Source organism: Coloeus monedula (genome assembly GCF_965178545.1).
Source record: "Coloeus monedula genome assembly, chromosome: 6".
In the NCBI taxonomy this organism is placed as follows: domain Eukaryota; kingdom Metazoa; phylum Chordata; class Aves; order Passeriformes; family Corvidae; genus Coloeus; species Coloeus monedula.
The window spans coordinates 12,223,428-12,241,963 of NC_138786.1; the positions used below are offsets into that span (position 1 = coordinate 12,223,428).

An 18,536-nucleotide genomic window follows, 5' to 3' on the forward strand; every position below is an offset into this window, starting at 1 on the left:
AAATTTGGCCTTCATATATTTTCTCTCTTCTATGTATGTGGAAGATAAAAAAAAAAACAGCCAAGGAACAAAACAGCTTAGTACATGTCTGAGGTTTTTCCTCAATTATCTAAAAGTTGACATTACATCATCTGCACAGATGTAAATATAGAAAATAGTAGGTGTGTTAAATCTCCTGACATATTTTTAAAAGCTTTTTACAGAGGACTGACTTCACTTGAATGTATGTTTGTGTCAGTAGAGATGTGGCATTATATCCATTTTTCTTTCTGGGAGATTTAAAGTTTCTTTAAATGCTTATTTTCATCTTTTATGGTTGTTTTAGCTGCGGAAATGCTGTTATCTTTTCTGTCTTTGGCTCTACTCTTTCACAAGATGGTTATATTTCAGTGAAGTCATGTCCTGGTTTTTCCCAGCTATTCGTCTCTATATGTTTCAGATTTCCCCAAATACACACTTTTTTTTCTTTCTGAATGATGATATTATTGATTTATATCATTGAACAGATTAATAAATAATGTAACTGTGTGGTTTTGTATGAAAATCAGCTGAGCTGTTGCTTTTTCAGACAAATAATAAAAACAATACCTTCTTCAATTTGAGTGCTAAAATGCAGAGAATTAGCAAGATAGGTGTGAATATTTTGGGTATTGCAAGACCTGTCCTAGGTCCTGATTCAGGGTAAGTTTCCTGTCTGAGATAATATTTAAGACTTAGTTTAAAGAAAATCCAGAGTTACCAGGCTTCTCAGCTGTCAAAAGACTTGTTAAGCATTCAATGGAAACGCAGTTTGGTTTTTGGTGTAATGTGTTAGGTTCTGTATTGTGGACAGGCAGTGCTGTAACCATCTCTGTCTATGGCTACTGAGTGGAAGTAAGTGTTGTGCCAAATAAAGATTCTAACTTGGCTTTGAAATTGAACTTCAAATATTACTCTAAAAGTACAAAACAAACCCAACCAATTCCAAAATCAATCTCTATTGCCACGTAATTGCTGCATGTAAGAAAACAAGGGAGGAGTTGGAGTGTGTTTTCTCTTTTGCAGGTGTTGCTGAAATAGTTCTGTTTATTTAAAGCATATGATTTCATGCAATTGTGCCTGATTGTTAGCGCAGCTGTCAACAGCTGCATGCTCATGTAGCTAATTGCATTCTAGTAATATAGCTAAGCTTATTTTAAGATACGCAGTTGTACATTTCTGTTTTTTTAAAGCAACTGCTCACACTTAGAATATTTATTGCAGAAAGTTCTCTGCTATCACAATGAGCCGTCGTTGCTCCAAGAGGAAATTTAAGAGCTTCTACACAAGACTTTCAGCCAGTCTAGTGTATGGATAGCACCTGTGGAAAGTTGGACCATGCCACTTAAATTCATACAGTTCTAAAGGCCTTGAAATGGTCTTGTCCCTGGGGTCAATTTCATCATCTGCTCTTTGGGAATGTTTTGTAGTTAACATGTAAAACTTTAATTTCACAGTCATCTAGTTCCTACTGCTGCATCAGTATTCTGGTTGTGTGTACAGGAACAATGAGCTTCTCTTACATACTGATTGTCTCCTTCTAGAAATATGTACATAAAATGAGAAATTTGTATAAGTTGTGTATATATATATAAAGCATATTAGGAGAGTAGACTGTCTACTGATGCATGCTGATTCTGGATATTTGTATTGTTTTCCTGGTATGTGTTAGTGACATGATCGCAGCCAACGGTATGAAATGTATAATGCAGTGTTGTTTTTATTTGTTATATAGCTTTATGCCAGTATATACAGGCCTCTAAAACCCGAGATGGTGGCAGCCGTTTCATTTCAAGTGCAACAGAAGGTAAAGGAAAAAGTGTGGGGAAAAAAAAAAGCTCTTTGTTCATCTGATACTCTTTCTTCATGGACATTTATGTGGTTCTTGATCTTCTAACCTTCTAGACTCTTCCTTCACAGCTAACCTCTTGCAATAGATGGTGGTTATCTTTTTTCCCGAGTCTTTATAACGAAATTAAGAGATCTCATGATGTCACTCCTGTGTCTACCTAAAAGTTGCATCATCTCTGCATTTTGTCTATTTGTGCTTTTCTTCAGTAACGACATTGCGCTGAAACTGAAGCATTAGCTATGTTTCGACGAGAATCAGAAATATCTGAAGAGTGGCTTAGAGAATTGCTGTCGTGACCACAATCTCAAGCTTGTCACACTTAAGGAAAAGCACAGATACTTAATGACACAGAAATGTTACAATGCTAATCCTTGCTAATATCTGCAGTCTGACCATACGCTAACGAACTGTCTTGCTTTTTCTGTTTCTCTTAAAAGGAGTGTGTCCTTAATTCACTTATCCTCGCATCTGCCTGCTGATGTCCTGCTTTTTGGCCTTGTTTGTGCTCAGAAAGGGAATGAAATATTTACCTCTGTATTCTTCTTTCATCTGCAGGGGAAAACTTTGAACAGACTCCGTTAAGACGCACATTTAAATCCAAAGTTCTTGCTCGCTATCCTGAGAATGTTGAATGGAACCCTTTTGACCAGGATGCAGTGGGAATGGTCGGTATCACTTAATGGCTTTTGGGGTTTTTTTGGTTACATTCTAGAGAATTATTAGAGAAATAAATCAGTCAGCAATTAATGAATCTTTTTTTGTGCAAGATTTTTCCATTTAACCAAATGTGGTGTATCTTAATTTAGATAAAATATAGTACTTTTCTCTGTCAGGTCTGGTCTTGGTGAGCAAAATACTTTCCTTTATTTGGGTTTGAATTTTGTTATTTTATTCCTGTAGAGGCTGGTAACAAAATGGTTATGAGTTTCAGTAGAAATTGCATGCAGCCTTTTTGATACATTTCTTTTGTTTTTCTGATTTAGAACCATATCACTGCGTTGTGCAGAAATGTAACACTTAATAGAATTTAAAGTGAAATGCGATGGCAGTCTGTGGATTCTAAATCCCATTTTCACCAATGCTGCTGGAGGCAGGGGGAGAGAAAAGTGTGTTTTAATGGATATTATCTCACCTTCCCCTTTTTTGTAGCTGTGTATGCCTAAAGGGCTTGCTTTCAAGACACAAGCAGATTCCAGAGAACCTCAATTCCACTCTTTTATTATTACTCGTGAAGATGGCTCACGGACATTTGGATTTTCTCTCACGTTTTTTGAGGAAGTCACTAGCAAACAGATCTGCAGTGCAATGCAGACGTTGTACCATATGCACAATGCTGAATATGACATTCTTCATACTCCACCCACCAACGACAAGGAGAGCTGCAGCAGTACTGGAGACTGCAATGGCACCTCTGTCTCAAAGCTACAGCGATTTAACTCCTATGACATCAGCAGAGACACACTCTATGTCTCAAAGTGCATTTGTCTGATTACTCCAATGTCTTTCATGAAAGCTTGTAAGAAAGTTCTAGAACAACTTCACCAAGCAGTGACTTCACCTCAGCCACCACCGCTACCTTTAGAAAGCTACATCTACAATATTCTCTATGAGGTTCCTCTTCCTCCAGCAGGAAGGTCATTAAAATTTTCAGGTGTTTATGGACCAATTATCTGCCAGAGGCCAAGCACCAGTGAACTACCATTGTTTGATTTTCCGGTTAAAGAAGTTTTTGAATTGCTTGGAGTAGAAAATGTGATTCAACTCTTTACCTGTGCCCTTTTGGAGTTTCAGATACTGCTTTATTCACAGCGTGAGTACTTGGGTTTTGTTTTCTTATCTTGTAGTTGTACTGGCACAAGGTCTTACTGTGTCTTGAATTCTAAAAACCATACAAACAACAAAATAGCTGCATTAAAGTGGCATGAGTATGCTAATGCAGTCTGGCTGATCTGTGTGCAGGTCTTAATGTAAAGAAAAGCACTGGAGTTGTAAGGAGAGCTGCATTGGCTGCTGTTAGACACCTAAACTTAAAACTGGGTTTTCGCATAATCTCCTCTATTCATGGATTGGCTGACCCCTTTAGTGTTGGCTCTGGAACTGTGCTAGTGGATAGAGCAGTTTGCCTTCTTCCATGTTCCTAACTGCTTAGCTGAATTCCCTGCTATCTCTGCAGAACCAGCCATGCATTTTGAGAAGATACACAGTTAATTATACATCTGGTTCTGAAGAAGAGTTAATCATGCAAATAGAATTTTCTCTTTGAGTACCCAAAGTCACATTTCAGTTGTTACTTTGAAAGATAAGTACCTGAAAAAAGTTTTGACTGAATTCAAATCCCAGATCTCTGTTCAGGCTTTGAAACAGTTATAGCTGAAGCCACGTAGCCAAAGCTTGCTTTGAAGAGCATAGGCAGCAGCTGAGCTGAAATAGTTTGTTCATCAATTAGTGAGTAGTGTGGGAGTGGTATCTATTTTCTATGTTGAAATTTGTGGATACTGACTGGCCTTCTTACTCTGCATCCTGTTGCTCTAACACAGAGTGTGTGGAATTATGCCAGAATATAATTTCTCTACCTTTTTTTCTTTTTTTTTTTGTCCCAAGATGACTAGGATTAGTCCAGACTCACCCATTCTGAATGGTGTGGTTTAAGCAGACAGCCTGCATTTTGAACACTGCTTTATAGTAATGGTTAGGAAGTCTAAAAGACGCCAACACAAAACCAGGGCTAATCCATGGTGTTACTGAAATTTGTTTTTGGTGTTTTCTTCCCTTGAGCTGTCGCTGAAATATGTAGAACACAAATGGTAACTGTTAACAAAAGATAACCTGCAGTTACCAGCAACTTTCTCCAAGCATGAAATACAGATTTTGTGTTAAGCGTGTTAAGATCTGTGCATACACTAAAGCCAAGGATGGATTTGTGTGTACAGTCAGGGTGATTAAAAGTGTGTAATGGCAGCAGGGTGTTACATCACAGTTGTTTCATTGTATAGACACTGTGAACTGCAAGAGAAAAACTGTGCAGTAATTCAGATGCAGTCAAAAAAACTCACTGAACTCTGTAGTGGTTACTCACTTGGATTTAAAAACCAAATTGCTCTACTTATTGTCATAGCAAATCTAGAAATACTTGCCTAGCAGACAAGCTTTTGTGGTTTTCCCAGAAACAGATAAGATGTTCATATATTTGAGATTGAGGGAGAGTTTGTTTATATGGATACCTGTGTCCCACCAGTGGAGGATCAAACATCAGCTCTTTCATCTGAGGAAGAGTGTGGTTGTGTTGTCTTGTAGCAGTGCCTGTGGAATCATGGTGGGTTGGAAGCTCTGCAGAAAAGCCATGTGTGCATTGCCATGTGGGAACAGTGCTCCTGGTTCTCTTTCCAGGCTATTGCCTTAGGAGTGCTCTTTTGTCCCAGGCTGGAGCTCAGCTCACTACTGGGCTCGTCTACTGTATTCTGGCTTCTCTTTCCAAGTCCTTTTAGTACGTTCAGCTTTCTGCCTTGGGCCCTTTCCAGGTGTCTGATCAGTGGCAAATTAAAGAATCTTAAAATAGCCCTGGAACAATTGAGTTTCTTGTTTGCAGGCACAGACATTTGGAGTTCAGAGGGATGAGGGATCAGTTAGGACAGTTTCTGTCCGCTGTTTCCCTGCCTCACCCTGAGCTCTGGCTGAGTTGGGCTGTGTTGTACCTTATGGAGGTGTCTTGTCTCTGTCAAGATCTCACCTTGGTTTTTGGCTGAAAAATCTTTCTTCAGTAGAAAAAGAATTTTAGTTATTTGTTTGCTGACTTTTGACCCTCAGGTTGAGTGAACTGCCTGCAGCAGTGCCTTCTCAGTAATAGCAGCCAATTTTTTTTGAAATGTAGCTTCTCTTAAAGACTTTCTGAGGGATTTCATCCCTGTGCTGTTTTGTTTTGTTTTTGTTTGCTTTTGTAGTTGTTCTTTTCAACTGGAATATGCTCCTAATATATTCTGCTGTTTCTTCCGTATGGTTGAGTAACATCTGGTTTTTGCTGTTTGTGAAACAGGAAATGTCGAATGGAGATACAGGTGATGGTGCACTCAGTTCTAAGGGGAATGAGAAATTGCTTTACTTTTGTAAAGGCTTTTTCATGTTCTTGCATGCGCACCAGTGTGAGGTCTAGGTTGTCTTTGAGAATATAAACACTTAAGTTTTCTAATGTCCTTTGAGTTTGCTAAATCTCCTAGTGTTCAAACCCATGACTGCTGAGGTGATTGAGATAACTTCTTGTTCTCCTAGGTCAGATGAGACTATGATACTCCTTGGGTGGATTTAGATTTAGAACAGTGTGTGTCAGGATCAGCAGATTTGTAAGATTTACTTGAAAAAATACCCCAACAACAAACACACAAAATAAAGAAACACCACCAAAATAAAAACCAAACCCCACACCTCTTGGAGGTCTGGTGGAACCAGATGGTCTTGAGGTCCCTTCCAACCCAAACCTTTTCATAATTATATGTTGATGATTCTCCATGAATTTGTTGCCGAGTGCAATCCTTTTTGAAACAAATTTTTTTAGTGTTTTAAGTTTCAGTCAATCCTTGGAGTAGGAGTAACTTCACTTGGCAGTGAAAGTGTTTTGGTTTAAGATTCCTTTGACATGTTTCTGACTTGATGCTTCTGGAAATTCTTATTTTGTCCCACGATGTTGGCACAGCCTTTTGTATTTTGTATTGCTGTAAGTCAAGTGTAGGGAATGAATGCCTCAATTTGATTGTCCTGTTGAGAGACCTGTCTACCATTTGGAAAACTGTTAAAGGCATGAAGTGCCTGTAAGAGAGGGAAGAATCTGAGGCTGCTGCAAGTGCTGAGCCAGTGCTGAGGAACTCTGGAAAGAGTCAGTGGTGTTGGAGGCCTGTGGGAAGTGCCCCTGCCAGATATTCTGTGGGAGCTGGTTTGCATTCTTGCAATTTATGTTACTCTTGTAACTGTGAAATAGACTTATTCCTTATCTCAGAGAGCACCTAGAGCTCTTCTGAAAAGTGTGTACTGAGTTAAGACAGCTGTGAAATCTGCTTGGAGGTGATTTTTCTAAACAGCTCAAAACAAAAAAAGGAGAAATGTAATGCACTGCTGCCACAGACCATGATCTTGGACAGTTTTATTTTCTGGGTGGCAGCTGTCTGCTGCCATTTTACAGTACAAATATGGGGTTTTTTTTCTGCTTTGTCTTTGAATCTCTTCTGCCTGTCTTTGTTTCAGTTGTTTAAAATTATAAATATATAAAGTATATAAAGTATTAGTTTCATTTCTTTGTAGTATTATTCCTGTGCTGCCTAACTCTGATCTCCTACATAGGACACTTTCTTGTTATGCCTCCACTGATTTAGGAACCTTGCTGCTTGAATCCCCTTGTCAGACACAGGACAGGAGATACTTCACCCCACTGTTTCTACTAACCGCAGTTGGTTCTTACTGCAGTTACAGGGTTTTTTGAAGTTGCTTGTGTGTTACTTGACAAATGCAACAGTATTTCACTGTGATCCATGAAGTAGGAAGATTAAAAGGAAAAAATGTTCCAAAATGTGATCATGTAATTGTTTTACATTTGGCTGAGTCAGAGGATTTCTGTAGGCACTTGACAGACTTCTCTCTGGTAGAATGTGAAAATGCAGAGGTGGAATTATGGTTCTTAGAGCTGCCACCTTCTTCCCATCCTGTTCCTCTTTTTCTAGGCACAGAACATCTCAATTTCTTTTTTTTTTAAAAATCTTTTACAGATAAATACTACTGTGTAATTTCTCATACACATTTTTAGAGATAATGTATTTTATCTATAGCAATTGGTTAGAATAACAGATCATGCTTCTTCTGTGTTCTTAAGTAGCCTTATTAAAAAAATAGTGGATTTTCTTTTCCTTGCACAGTAATCAGTCAAGCGCTTTCCCATCTAACAGTGCCCTAGTCATGTCATTATTTCCCTACCAGTGCTTGTGTACAATACAAGGCTAGGAGATTGTATTGTTGACACCAGAAAAAGCACATTGGTTTCAAGGACAAGAGCAACAGCACTGCTGAAACACTTCTTCGCTCTTTTAATCTTTTTGTTGTTGTTATTTTTAAATCTTCTGTAGTTCTTTGGTACAAGAGCTGTGCTGCTTGCCTCTTTGAACCCAAAACCCCCTCCGTACCCTCTCAGGATAGGTATAACTTAAGAAAACATAGGAGTTATTTGGGTTTATATTTGCAGGCTTCTTGCCTTTTGCCAACAGCAGAATGCAGTCACTGTTACTTGCAGGCTGAAACTGGGCAGGCCAAATAGTTGGGATAGCTTAAGCCATGTGAATATCCAGCATCAGAGAGCTGCATTTGCAGATAGCTCCATGGCAGGATGGCTGCCCAGTGGATAGAAATTCTGAACTATTGATGTTACTTTGTAAGTAATTTGAAAGGCTAATACTGAAGTTAGCTTAATGACAGCAGGGGAAGTTGTATTTAAATCATCCAGCAGGATTAGACAGGGGGTTTTGTGTAGTAGGAAAACACTGTTTCTATTCTAAAGCTTGTTCTTGGAGATAAACAAGCTGAATGCAAACCAGCTGGAATGTTTGTGTATCTATAGCTACATTTAAAGTTCCTTTTAAAACTGAAGAAGATAGGATATGGAATAAAATCTTCTTCTTCCCAAAGCTTATCATTAATTCATCACTTCTTTGCAGTCAGGCTGTGATTAAAGCTGCAAACCCATACGTAGATCTGTAGGCAGAAGCTGGTGTCCAGGCAGAATAGGAGAGTGTTGCTGGTGATGTTCATTGGTGTTTCAGTCTAAATAAGCTTTTGGCAAAAACTGTGACCTGTGTAAGCTGTTCTCATCTGTTTTGGTTTAAGGCTCCTCCTTTGTAGGTCTGCTGTGAGGCAGTGACAGGTAGGTCCATGCAATAACCTTTTCCACCAGCTCAGCTTGATATGAAAATTAAAAATCAAAAGCCTAAGTTGCAGAATTGCAAGTGATGTTAGCAAAACCTGTGCTGAGTTCCTGTTGGGTTGTGGGGCTCTTTGCAGACCCCAAACTCTGCAACTTGGTCCCCAACCAAAGTTAATCACAAATATCAGGAATTGAATTTCTTGGCCCTTTTTCTTCTGCTGTTTGAAGTCTGAGTGGAGGCTGGCTAAAGGATAGAATCAAAGCCATAGCCTTGGGAAGTGCACAGTTAAGCTTAACTGTAGAGTGTTTAGAATAAATGTTATTCTTGCGGTTTTCATCTGCCCTCTGTGACATTGTATACAGCTTCAGAAACCTCAGCACCTGAGCCTGTCCATTCAAGTGTCTTCCAGTTCCACAGTGTCTGTAGTTTTATGAACATGAAAGGAGAAGGCATACATACCCCACACCCTAATGAAGGTTACTTACTGACTTTTTGCCTTCCTCCTATTCCCTCCCCTTTCCTGGCTGGAATTGGATATTGTTGCAGTATCATGAAAAGGCATTTTATGTCTCCAGCTTGTGCTATATTTATAGCCCGACTGAAGGTAGGAATTGCCCTGGTTGTGTGTGTGTTTTATACCCTTTCCAGCCTGGCAGCTGGAAAGCAGTCAGGGTGTTCAGCAGCTGTATTGGAACACACATCTGGTGTTGCCTTCCCTTTTATAGGATTTCAAAAACCCTTAGAGATGACTCTGTAGTTACAGATGAGGAGGGTGAGATGCTGGCCCAGCAGTGTGAACTGCTCTAGCCACAAGTGCTAAATAAAAAGATCTCTTAGTGTGTTGCACAGGACATTTAACACTGCTCCTGAGTTCTAGGAGGACATGAGTTGTTTTTGCATTGAACTGAGGCTTTGGTCGTACACTGCAAAGGCTAAAGGAAGCCGATCCTTTTCATTTTCTGCATAGTTATTTCAGTCACACTGTTGGGTTGGCTGCTATACAGCATGCTTTATAGACATTTAAACACTCCTTTAAAAAATGTTTATCTGAGAGATACCAGATGCCTTGGGTTTCATCCAAGGCTTCCATAGAAAGCCCTGAGCACAGAGAAAAGAAATTATTTCTGATGTGTTTCTTAGCTGATTACAGTACTGCTTCTGTATTCAAACTGGTGTTCCTGGTGACCCTGGTATAGGTAGCAGAAAGTGACTTAGCATGCATTAAGGCTCAATTTGCTCATTTCCATATGACTTGTCGAATGACCTACTTTGGGTTGAGCTCTCTTTGTTGTTTCAGCAAAATGTGCTGGGTGTGCAGGTCTGGGTTTTCATTATGATGCCACTCAGCTAGTACTGGGTTTTGTGGTTTCTGTTCTCAAGCAAGTTTTCATTTCTTTAATTTAAATTCATTTACTTAAAAGTATTTGTGAAAAAAAATTTAATTTTCTTGTTCTTTTTCAGATTATCAGAGGCTGATGACAGTGGCAGAGACCATCACAGCACTAATGTTTCCATTTCAGTGGCAGCATGTGTATGTTCCTATCCTTCCAGCATCCCTCCTTCATTTTCTAGATGCTCCTGTCCCTTACCTCATGGGCTTGCACTCTAATGGACTGGATGATAGGTCTAAGCTGGAACTTCCTCAAGAGGTGAGAGGAGCTTGTCTTGATTGATTAAATGTTGTCCATAACTGTGAGGGAAGTAAGAAATGAGCCAAAACACAAGTACAAATTCTAACAGCCATTGTCAAGTTCTTGTTGGCTCTGGTTTGGGATAGGTCTTTATTTCTTGGAGATGCTGACAAAAATCCAGTGAAATAGATAGAGCCCTGCTCTTGAAATTGTATGCTCTGATAGAATTCAACTGTAATTTTACAGGAATTGATGCACTGGAGTTACAGAAGGAACATTTTTGTGCTGCAAAAATTAGCCTCGTAATGCTAGGAAGTGCAAGGAAGTGCAGTGTGAATTCCCCAGCTGTGGCCAAAAGGTTGTGGTGGTGAGTGAGCAGAACTCGACTGACATCAGCACTGTTCTGGTTCCTGGCTCTGTGGGGTTAGGCTGGGTTTCCCTGCACTGGATTTCTCCCTTGAGGTTGGCTTGCATGGACCCAGCCTGCCAGGTGTCTGCCAAAACCATTTCAGATTTTCTCCTGGCACGCCTGCTTCAGTCTGCAGCAAAACGTCAGCATGTGCTTGAGTAAACTTCTCCTTGCTGGGGTAGTGCTGAGGAGCCCTGGGAGCAGCAGCCCCTGTGTAAAGGAGAAGGAAATGGTCTGTAAAGGTTCTGCAACTCATACATGGGGCTGGGACTATGTCTAGATGGCTTAGAGGTTGTTGTTATTTATTTTGTCCCCCTGTTTGTTCACTTCACAAACACCCCTTGTAGAGATGCGCCAAGAGAGTTTAAGAGCTGGTTGTGAGGATCAGGGGACCAAAGGTGCCTAAGGTGAGCACTGCCCAAGGCAGCAGAGGAAATGTCTGGCCCCTGCTTACTTGTAGGTGTAACTTTGCAGGGGAGGAACTGTGTAAATCATGGGAAACACCCTACTTACTGGCCCTGGTAGAATTCTCTAACCTCTGCCTTTTTCTCTGACTGTGGGTTTTCTTCTATTACCATTTGCATTTCTGGGAAAGCAGAAGCGTGGCAGGCACAGGGTTTTGTGGTGGTGGTTTTTGTTTTCATTATCAGGCAGTGCTGCAGCATAGCTTGACACAAAAAACCCTTCCTTTTTAAAAAAGCTGCGTGAAATTAAAGACAAGATATTTTTGTGAACCTCCAGTCTGGTCTCCATGCCAACATTGCTCTTTTTCTCAAATCCATATGCTGGTAGTTTTCATTTGTTTTTCCTGGCAAGTTCAAAGTAAAACTTTTTTTTTTTTTTCAAACTGTGTTATTTTTTTCTATGAAAACTAAACTGTTTAATATCTTGATTTCTTTATTGTCTCCCTCTTTTTTTTTTTTCCCCCACTGGCATAATTAATAAGAGTATTGTATGTTCTTGCCATGAAAACAACAGTCTATTGCTTTGGTTTACTATTTTTTCAGAATTTTGGCTGTACTGACAGGCCTAATTAATATGGTTAGTACACTTTTTAGAGAGAATAGCTGATGAAATAAAATGCATGTGTGGATATGCATGTTAATATGCACCATGGATGTTTTCACTGTTACCACAAGCTTCTAAAAGACTGTCCTCCTTTTGTAAAGAACTTCCTCATTTTAAAATTGCTGTAATACGTCCAAATAAATGAACCTATTTTAATTTCAAATAGATTCTTCAATTATTTAAAAGGTAAATAGTTTTTGAAGAGATTTATCAGCTTATTTTGGAGATTTAAAGTAAGGCAGTTGATCTATTTTTAGGTGTTTGAAATGAAATCCAAGTACTATTAAAAAGTAATCTGACACCTCAATTTGCATTTTGTTTTACAGGTAGCCTTTTATGAGGGTGGAGGAGTATATTTTTGATAGTATCTTACAGAGATGAGAATTGTCTGGGAGGGGAGGACAGACAGGACAGAAAGCAGCAGCAATGTGCCCATGTGGTGGAATTTGCTGCAAGACTTCCTTGTCCTGAAGCTTCAGCTTTTCTCTTACTTATTTGAAGAGTGAGCTTTTAAAACTTCGTACAGGTTGAGTTTGACTTAGTCTGAGAAATCCCCTTGGTTCTGGGTAAGGTTTCTGGTGAGCTGTTGAAGTCCTTTGCATTGCAGGCTGGAGATGTAGCTATGGCACAGAAACAGACTGGAGTCAACAGTCTTAGTGAATGACTATAAAGTTATCCTATACCAATAGATTTGTTTATTCAAGAGGTTAAGTAGACTGGGAAGAACAGGAGCTCACTATTGAGGTTTTCATGGTAGGGAGTTTGCTTAAAAAAACCCAGCTAACCAAAAAAGAAACCCAAGCAAACCCCCATAGAAGAACAAACAAAAACTGCCAAGGAATGTGAATAATGTGCTATTGTAGAACAGTAGAAGAGGGCATATAGATTCCATTATTTGTACTTCAATAAAGACAAATTTATCATCAGTATCAGAGGGGATATTAACATTGCTTATCTCTAAAGTTTGGAATGTATATCAACCTTTATGAACTCATCAGGGTTATATGAGGAACTCCTGTAGGCTCCTGATATCAGAATTTTCCTCACTTATCACAAAGGGTGTACAAAGAGCTGTTCTGTGTTGTAATTTATTCTGAGTTCTGCCAAAAAATTTTTTTCTTTGTCTTGAAACTGCCTAAGCTGCATTTCTGTTCCTAATCTATTTACATGGATGTGTGGGACAGCTGCTGTTAAAGAAAGCAATATCTGATTTAGGCAGGGGCCAAAGAGGTGAGCTTTGAGAGAAAATCTAGTTAGTGCTTCTCAGTTGAAGGGCATTGTGGAAGAAAAGAATACTGCTGTCTAGCACAGCATGGATGCCTCAGTGTCACTGTAGACTTCTTCATTGTGGTTTTATAATGAAGTGTGAAAAAGACTTAATTTGTCTTGCTCAACGTGTTTTAGGCTAATACTATTAGGCTAATAATGTGAAAATACAATCTGTCCCAACTCAGTTAGGTTTGGTTTGGTTTGGTGTAAGTCTTGCACGCATAAGGCTTCTTTTGGTGGCAGCCTCCCATATTTGGGTCACATCTGGTGCTTCCAGGGAATGCTTTACCATATGAGCATGGAAACCCAGCTGTAGCCTAGAAGTTCATGCTTGTGGCAGATGATTATTAAAATCTTCAACAAAAAAGTTGTGTTAGTACAAAATTCAATTTTAGGTTATCCCTTGGGAACATCAGAAAACAGTTCCTGATGGAGAATTCATTGAAGACCACGAATGCCCTGAAGACCTGACTCTCTGTAGCCCAGTAAGAGTAGGAAATGCTGAGGTTTAGTGTGGAGTTGAGCTTCTTGTGCATGTCAGCAGTAGAGTGTTTGTTCTCATAGGTGTTGCTGCTTTGCTGAGGGCTCTGTGTGTGCATGAGCATCCTTGTGGTTTCCCTGGCAGCTGCATCAGAGGCTTGTGAGGAGCCCAGAAAAGAAGGGGAGGGCATTGGAGAAGCCGTGCTAGGATAAGGTGCTACAGATGTCAGAAGGGAACGGAAGGACATGTAGCTGTTCCAGGTTGTTGCTGGCAGAAGTGTGGTTTGTTTATCAGTGAAACTGATCAGTAGAAGTGGTTTTAGCAGCTTATTCGCAGATCACAAACCTAGCAAGTACTAAAGTAGATTGGTTTTTTTGATGTGTCTTTGCGTTTCCTTCTAAATGAACTTCTGCAGTGCTATAGAAATACAGTTTAAATGAGCAAGTTAATCTGGACCATTTCATGCTGCAGGATTTGCATGTGTATCTTGCCACTCTAATTTAGGAGAATGGTAGAAATTGAAATTATTTTCAATGGAAATAAGCAATGCTGAGTTTCCAGCACTGGTGAAATCAAACAAAGTAGTATCTCGTTAAAAAGCCTGTTTTTAATGAAGTGATCCCAAGGGTCTTGGGCAATAGCTTTTCCTTTTAGAAGAGTTTAAAGACTTTAAAACCTAAAATGCATTTTCTCTGCTAGTATAAAACAGATTATATATATTCTCGGTGTTTTTATTTCAACTGTTAAAAGGATATGATTCAATGCTAAACCTGAACAAATTCCGTGGGTTTTTATTTTTGTATGTTGTTTCAGAAGATAAGAAAGGTCTCCTGAGAAGCTTTTTTTCATCCTGATGCTAACATGTTAGACCAAGATAATTATTTAAAGATAATCACTGCTTTGTATGCATTCTCAGGCTATCTGCTGGTAGTTTGATCCTTGATAGTACTGCAAATTTATTGACAGACCTCAGTTTTATATTTTCTTGTACTCCAGCGTGAACAGCTACCTGGGGAGCTCCTGAAAGCTGCAATGGCTTTGAGCTGTAAGCTGTTCTCAGTCACAAATTCTGGGTTGGCATGAAGCACAGCAGTGCTGAGAATTAAGTGCCAAAGGTCAGCATTTGCTTGCAGGAGTGGCACAAGAGCATCCTTCAGAATTCAGGACCACTGTAGACACACTTCCCACAAGTCAGCCATGTGTGTATAAAGCTGTGCATCTGTGTTCTCTGTGTGTTGTGTGAAGTGGGTGGTCATTTGCAAGGTTGGGCCAAATGCACAAAGACTGTACAGGTTGTAGATGAATAGGGTTTAGTCTTTCAGTGCCATATTCAAGCAGAACCTAAATAATTTCCTTCTGTGCTTTTGAACAGAGCTGAAAGGAAGGATATGGGCTTGATGCAGGCCCTGCTAGATCTGTGTGGGGTTTGGCCCTTATTGTCCTTGAGGTCAAACTGAACAATTGCAATTGTCCTTCAGCTTTGGAATGGGTGGGTGTAGTCCAGACCCCACTAACCCCATGGAAAGTGGTGCTGTTGGCTTCAAGGAACCAGGCACTGGCAGCAGATACATGCACACTTATTTGCTTAGATCCATATTTCTGAGGTTTGTAAGATTTTCACCTGGACACCCTGTTACTTGGGATGATAAAAGTTTATGGGAAGGACAGGTTTTTAAATTAGGATGTGACATCCTTGTTCCATAGTGTAGTGTCTCAGGAGAACATTTTATTGTAGATGATGTAATGTGTCCTCTCTTGTAACAATCTGCTATTGAAGTGAAGTGGTGTGTAATTGTTTTGGGGTTTTCTTTTGATCAGAAGACTGATACCTGAGCAACAAATAAACAGTATTTGACTGTTCTAGAGACCTAAAGTACCAAGCAACTAACTTAAGGATGCTCTTTCAGTTATATCCCTTACACATGTTGCCAAGTATCTTGTCTTTGTCATTTTAGTGTTGTGTTTGTAAAATAATACTCTGTGTATCCACATACAGAGCTGTCAGCTATTCACAGCCCACTCAACTGTGCTGCCTCCAGAGACAAAATAACTAAACCCTTGTGGTCAAAGAACTCCTTTATTTTTCTGCTTTATTCTCCTCTATTTTACTTGCCCAGTTCCTAGCATGCAAAATGCTTTGGATGACCATGATTTCATAAATAATAAGTGCATTGTAATTTTTCTTAGTTTTTAAGGAGGGGACCCCTCTATCCTTGCTGGTATTCCATTCTGTTGGATCTATAGTGTAGCAACATAGTGAGATTTACTGTTCTGATGTCTGCTCCTGGTGGTCAGTTTATTTCAGATTTCATTTTTACAGAAAAATGTTGTTTTGGTACCTCTGGAAGGGCTTGTGCAGTGAGATGTTTTTGCCATTGCCAGGGAAACAGGTTCCCATGTTTCCCTGAGGAACATGGCCTTTTCAGAAGTGTGTATGCAGTTCTTGAGGATGACCTCAGTTTCCCTGAGTTAAGAGAGGCTAAAGTTGTGTATGGAAGCTTTGCTTATGCTGCTCTGGGTAGTCCTCTTATTTTATGTGTTATTAACCAGGCACTAGATAACTACAAAGTGTCCCTGAAAATATTCTTTACACTCTATTTAGAGTATTGCTGCACACTGACTTTTTTTTAATGTTTCCATACAGGCCAGTTTCTGGGAGATGTAATAACAAGTTGCACGATTAGTAGCTCAGAGTGTTTAAATTGTGTGTATTGCTCTTAGAGAGGAACCCTGCAGAAGGGAAATTCACCTATTGGAAGAATTAACCAGGTGTTAGCCCAGATATTTATACACAATTTTAGCAAGCGTTAAATTTGGCTTTTTCTTCCATTGGCAAGAAGTTTCATTTCAGTGGGAAGATGAGAATTTCTGCATTGGTGAGGTTAATGTTTGATTCCTTTTTGGCCAAGTGCTTTGTGGGTACAACCAAGCTTATTAACCAAGAGTGATGTTTTTTGCAGAATCTGATCCAAAAAGGAAGGAAAGTTGAATGGCATCAATTAAAGAAAGTTGTAAAAGGAAGTAATACAATTAAACTGTTTGAAGAGTTTCTTATTGAGTCTGTCTTGCCATTTTGCAGACTGCTTGAGGCAAATTCAATGCTTTTTGTTTCTCTCTCAGCACTGATTGGTAGGCATTGTGCTTGATTTCAAAGCTTTATTTTTCTCCTGTCTTGAAGTGCTTACAGTGTTTCTGACAAATACCAGCTGACTTGACTTCTGATTGTCACAGAGCCATGGGTATAGTGGGAGTCCTGAAGCTCCTGAATTCAGGTGCTTGCTTGAAGCACGAGAATTGTTGTGCACACGATGCCCCTTTGAGTGCTTGTCTGAATGGGAACCAGGAGCACACAGAGTGCATTCCCAGCCCAGCCCTGGGCTGCCTTGCTTGGTGGGCACACACACCATCTGCTGCCTTGGAGCAGTGCTGATATTAGGGAAATTTCAGCAATCACACCTGCCCTGCATAAAAAGAAAAACTTTTTCTAAGGTGCACTAGAAACTGTTTGAGAATCAATGTGTTAATTCTCCTCATTGACCTTGGATTCTTTTGCAACACCTAGTTCAATTTGTGATTTAATTTCTGGTAACGAACCTATACAAGACATATTAAACTTTTTATATGCATTCCTTTGAGCATAAGAAATCAATCCCCATATTAAAATGTTAGAACATTAGGAAATAGGGAACTGGAGTGAAGCTTGCCTTTGTAACTGTGGGTAATGTAGCAGAGCATGAATTGGACTAGTACTATGCAAGCTAGTGCAGTATGTCCAGTAAAGTTCTGCTTTAAGAATTCTTCTTTCAATTTAAATGTTGAAGCTCAATAAAATATTTGTGTTTTAAGGACAATTGACACCCTAACTCTGTTTTGTAGAAACCTGTCACAAGTGCTAAATGTATGTTTCCACAACAGTTTACTTTAATGGGACAGGTCTTGACAGGCAGAGCTTATTCTAGTCTACCTGTAGTCAGTTCCCCCAGCAAATTCCTACCAGTACTCCTTTATCCTTACTGTTTGTGGCTCTGATTTCTGGGATCATTCACCATTCATTCTGTGTGAGGTTGAACTCTTCTAATTCTTTCTTTCCAATTAGATTGTGGTGGTACTTCCATCCTTCTGCACTTACTGAATCATAGTAAATATACTGGAAATAACTGGAGATCTGTTAGTTCTCATAGACCTGATAAATATTTTTGCTGCAAAGCTGTAGTGAGACCTGAGTTCAGGTGTGGCTCCTAGAATAATGCAATGCAGTTATGTTGAAAGTACCCCATAATCTGAGTGAATTTTGTATAGAGAAAGTTAAACAGAATAGTGACAGTCCATGTTAATTCTGCAGTGAGGAAAAACTGAAATGCTTCTAGAGAAGAGCAAAGTTACTTCTCTGTTCTTAACTTTCCAGGCGGATTTCACACATGATTTGGGTTCTTGCTGTGATGTGTGTAGTTATGTAATGTCTTGAAACCATTAGATACAGATTTTGTAATGCAGAAGCCAAAAGAGGAACCTTCCCCCTTGCCAAATGAAGAGTGAGGTAAACCTTGAAAGATGCAGAGCTTCTTTTGATCTTGCTGTGGAAGCCACATAGGTGGTTTTTCTTCTCTTTTTCTTTGCCCCAGCTTGGTCCTTTTTGGTTGTAAAGCAGCTGGAGGTTGGAACAGAGAAACAGAATGGAAACTAGTTAGTTTCATTTTTCCCCTTGGAAATGAACTTGTTCATTCAAAGAATTGCCTTAGTTGTCAGGTTGCTTACAAAAAAAGAGAAAACTTCGTTGCACTTTTGCAGTATCAGCACACCTTTTAGATTGGAATTTGCTAAATCTTTTAGAGAAGTGGACTGATAATCTTAGCAACAGGCAGTCACCTGCTTACATAAAAACATGTCTAAAATAGAATTGCAGATATCCTGTAGT

The 18,536-nt window shown here is 39.5% G+C and overlaps 1 protein-coding gene across 1 annotated transcript in view; it reads left to right on the plus strand.

Annotated features, from left to right (window-relative positions):
* DENND5A (DENN domain containing 5A) overlaps positions 1–18,536 on the plus strand; it is a 62,611-nt gene that overhangs the window by 17,057 nt on the left and 27,018 nt on the right. Inside the window, exons 2-5 of the mRNA XM_082284479.1 lie at positions 1,754–1,825; positions 2,426–2,535; positions 3,020–3,680; positions 10,225–10,412. Coding sequence (XP_082140605.1) covers positions 1,754–1,825; positions 2,426–2,535; positions 3,020–3,680; positions 10,225–10,412 — 1,031 coding nt within the window. The remainder of the gene's footprint in view (positions 1–1,753; positions 1,826–2,425; positions 2,536–3,019; positions 3,681–10,224; positions 10,413–18,536) is intronic.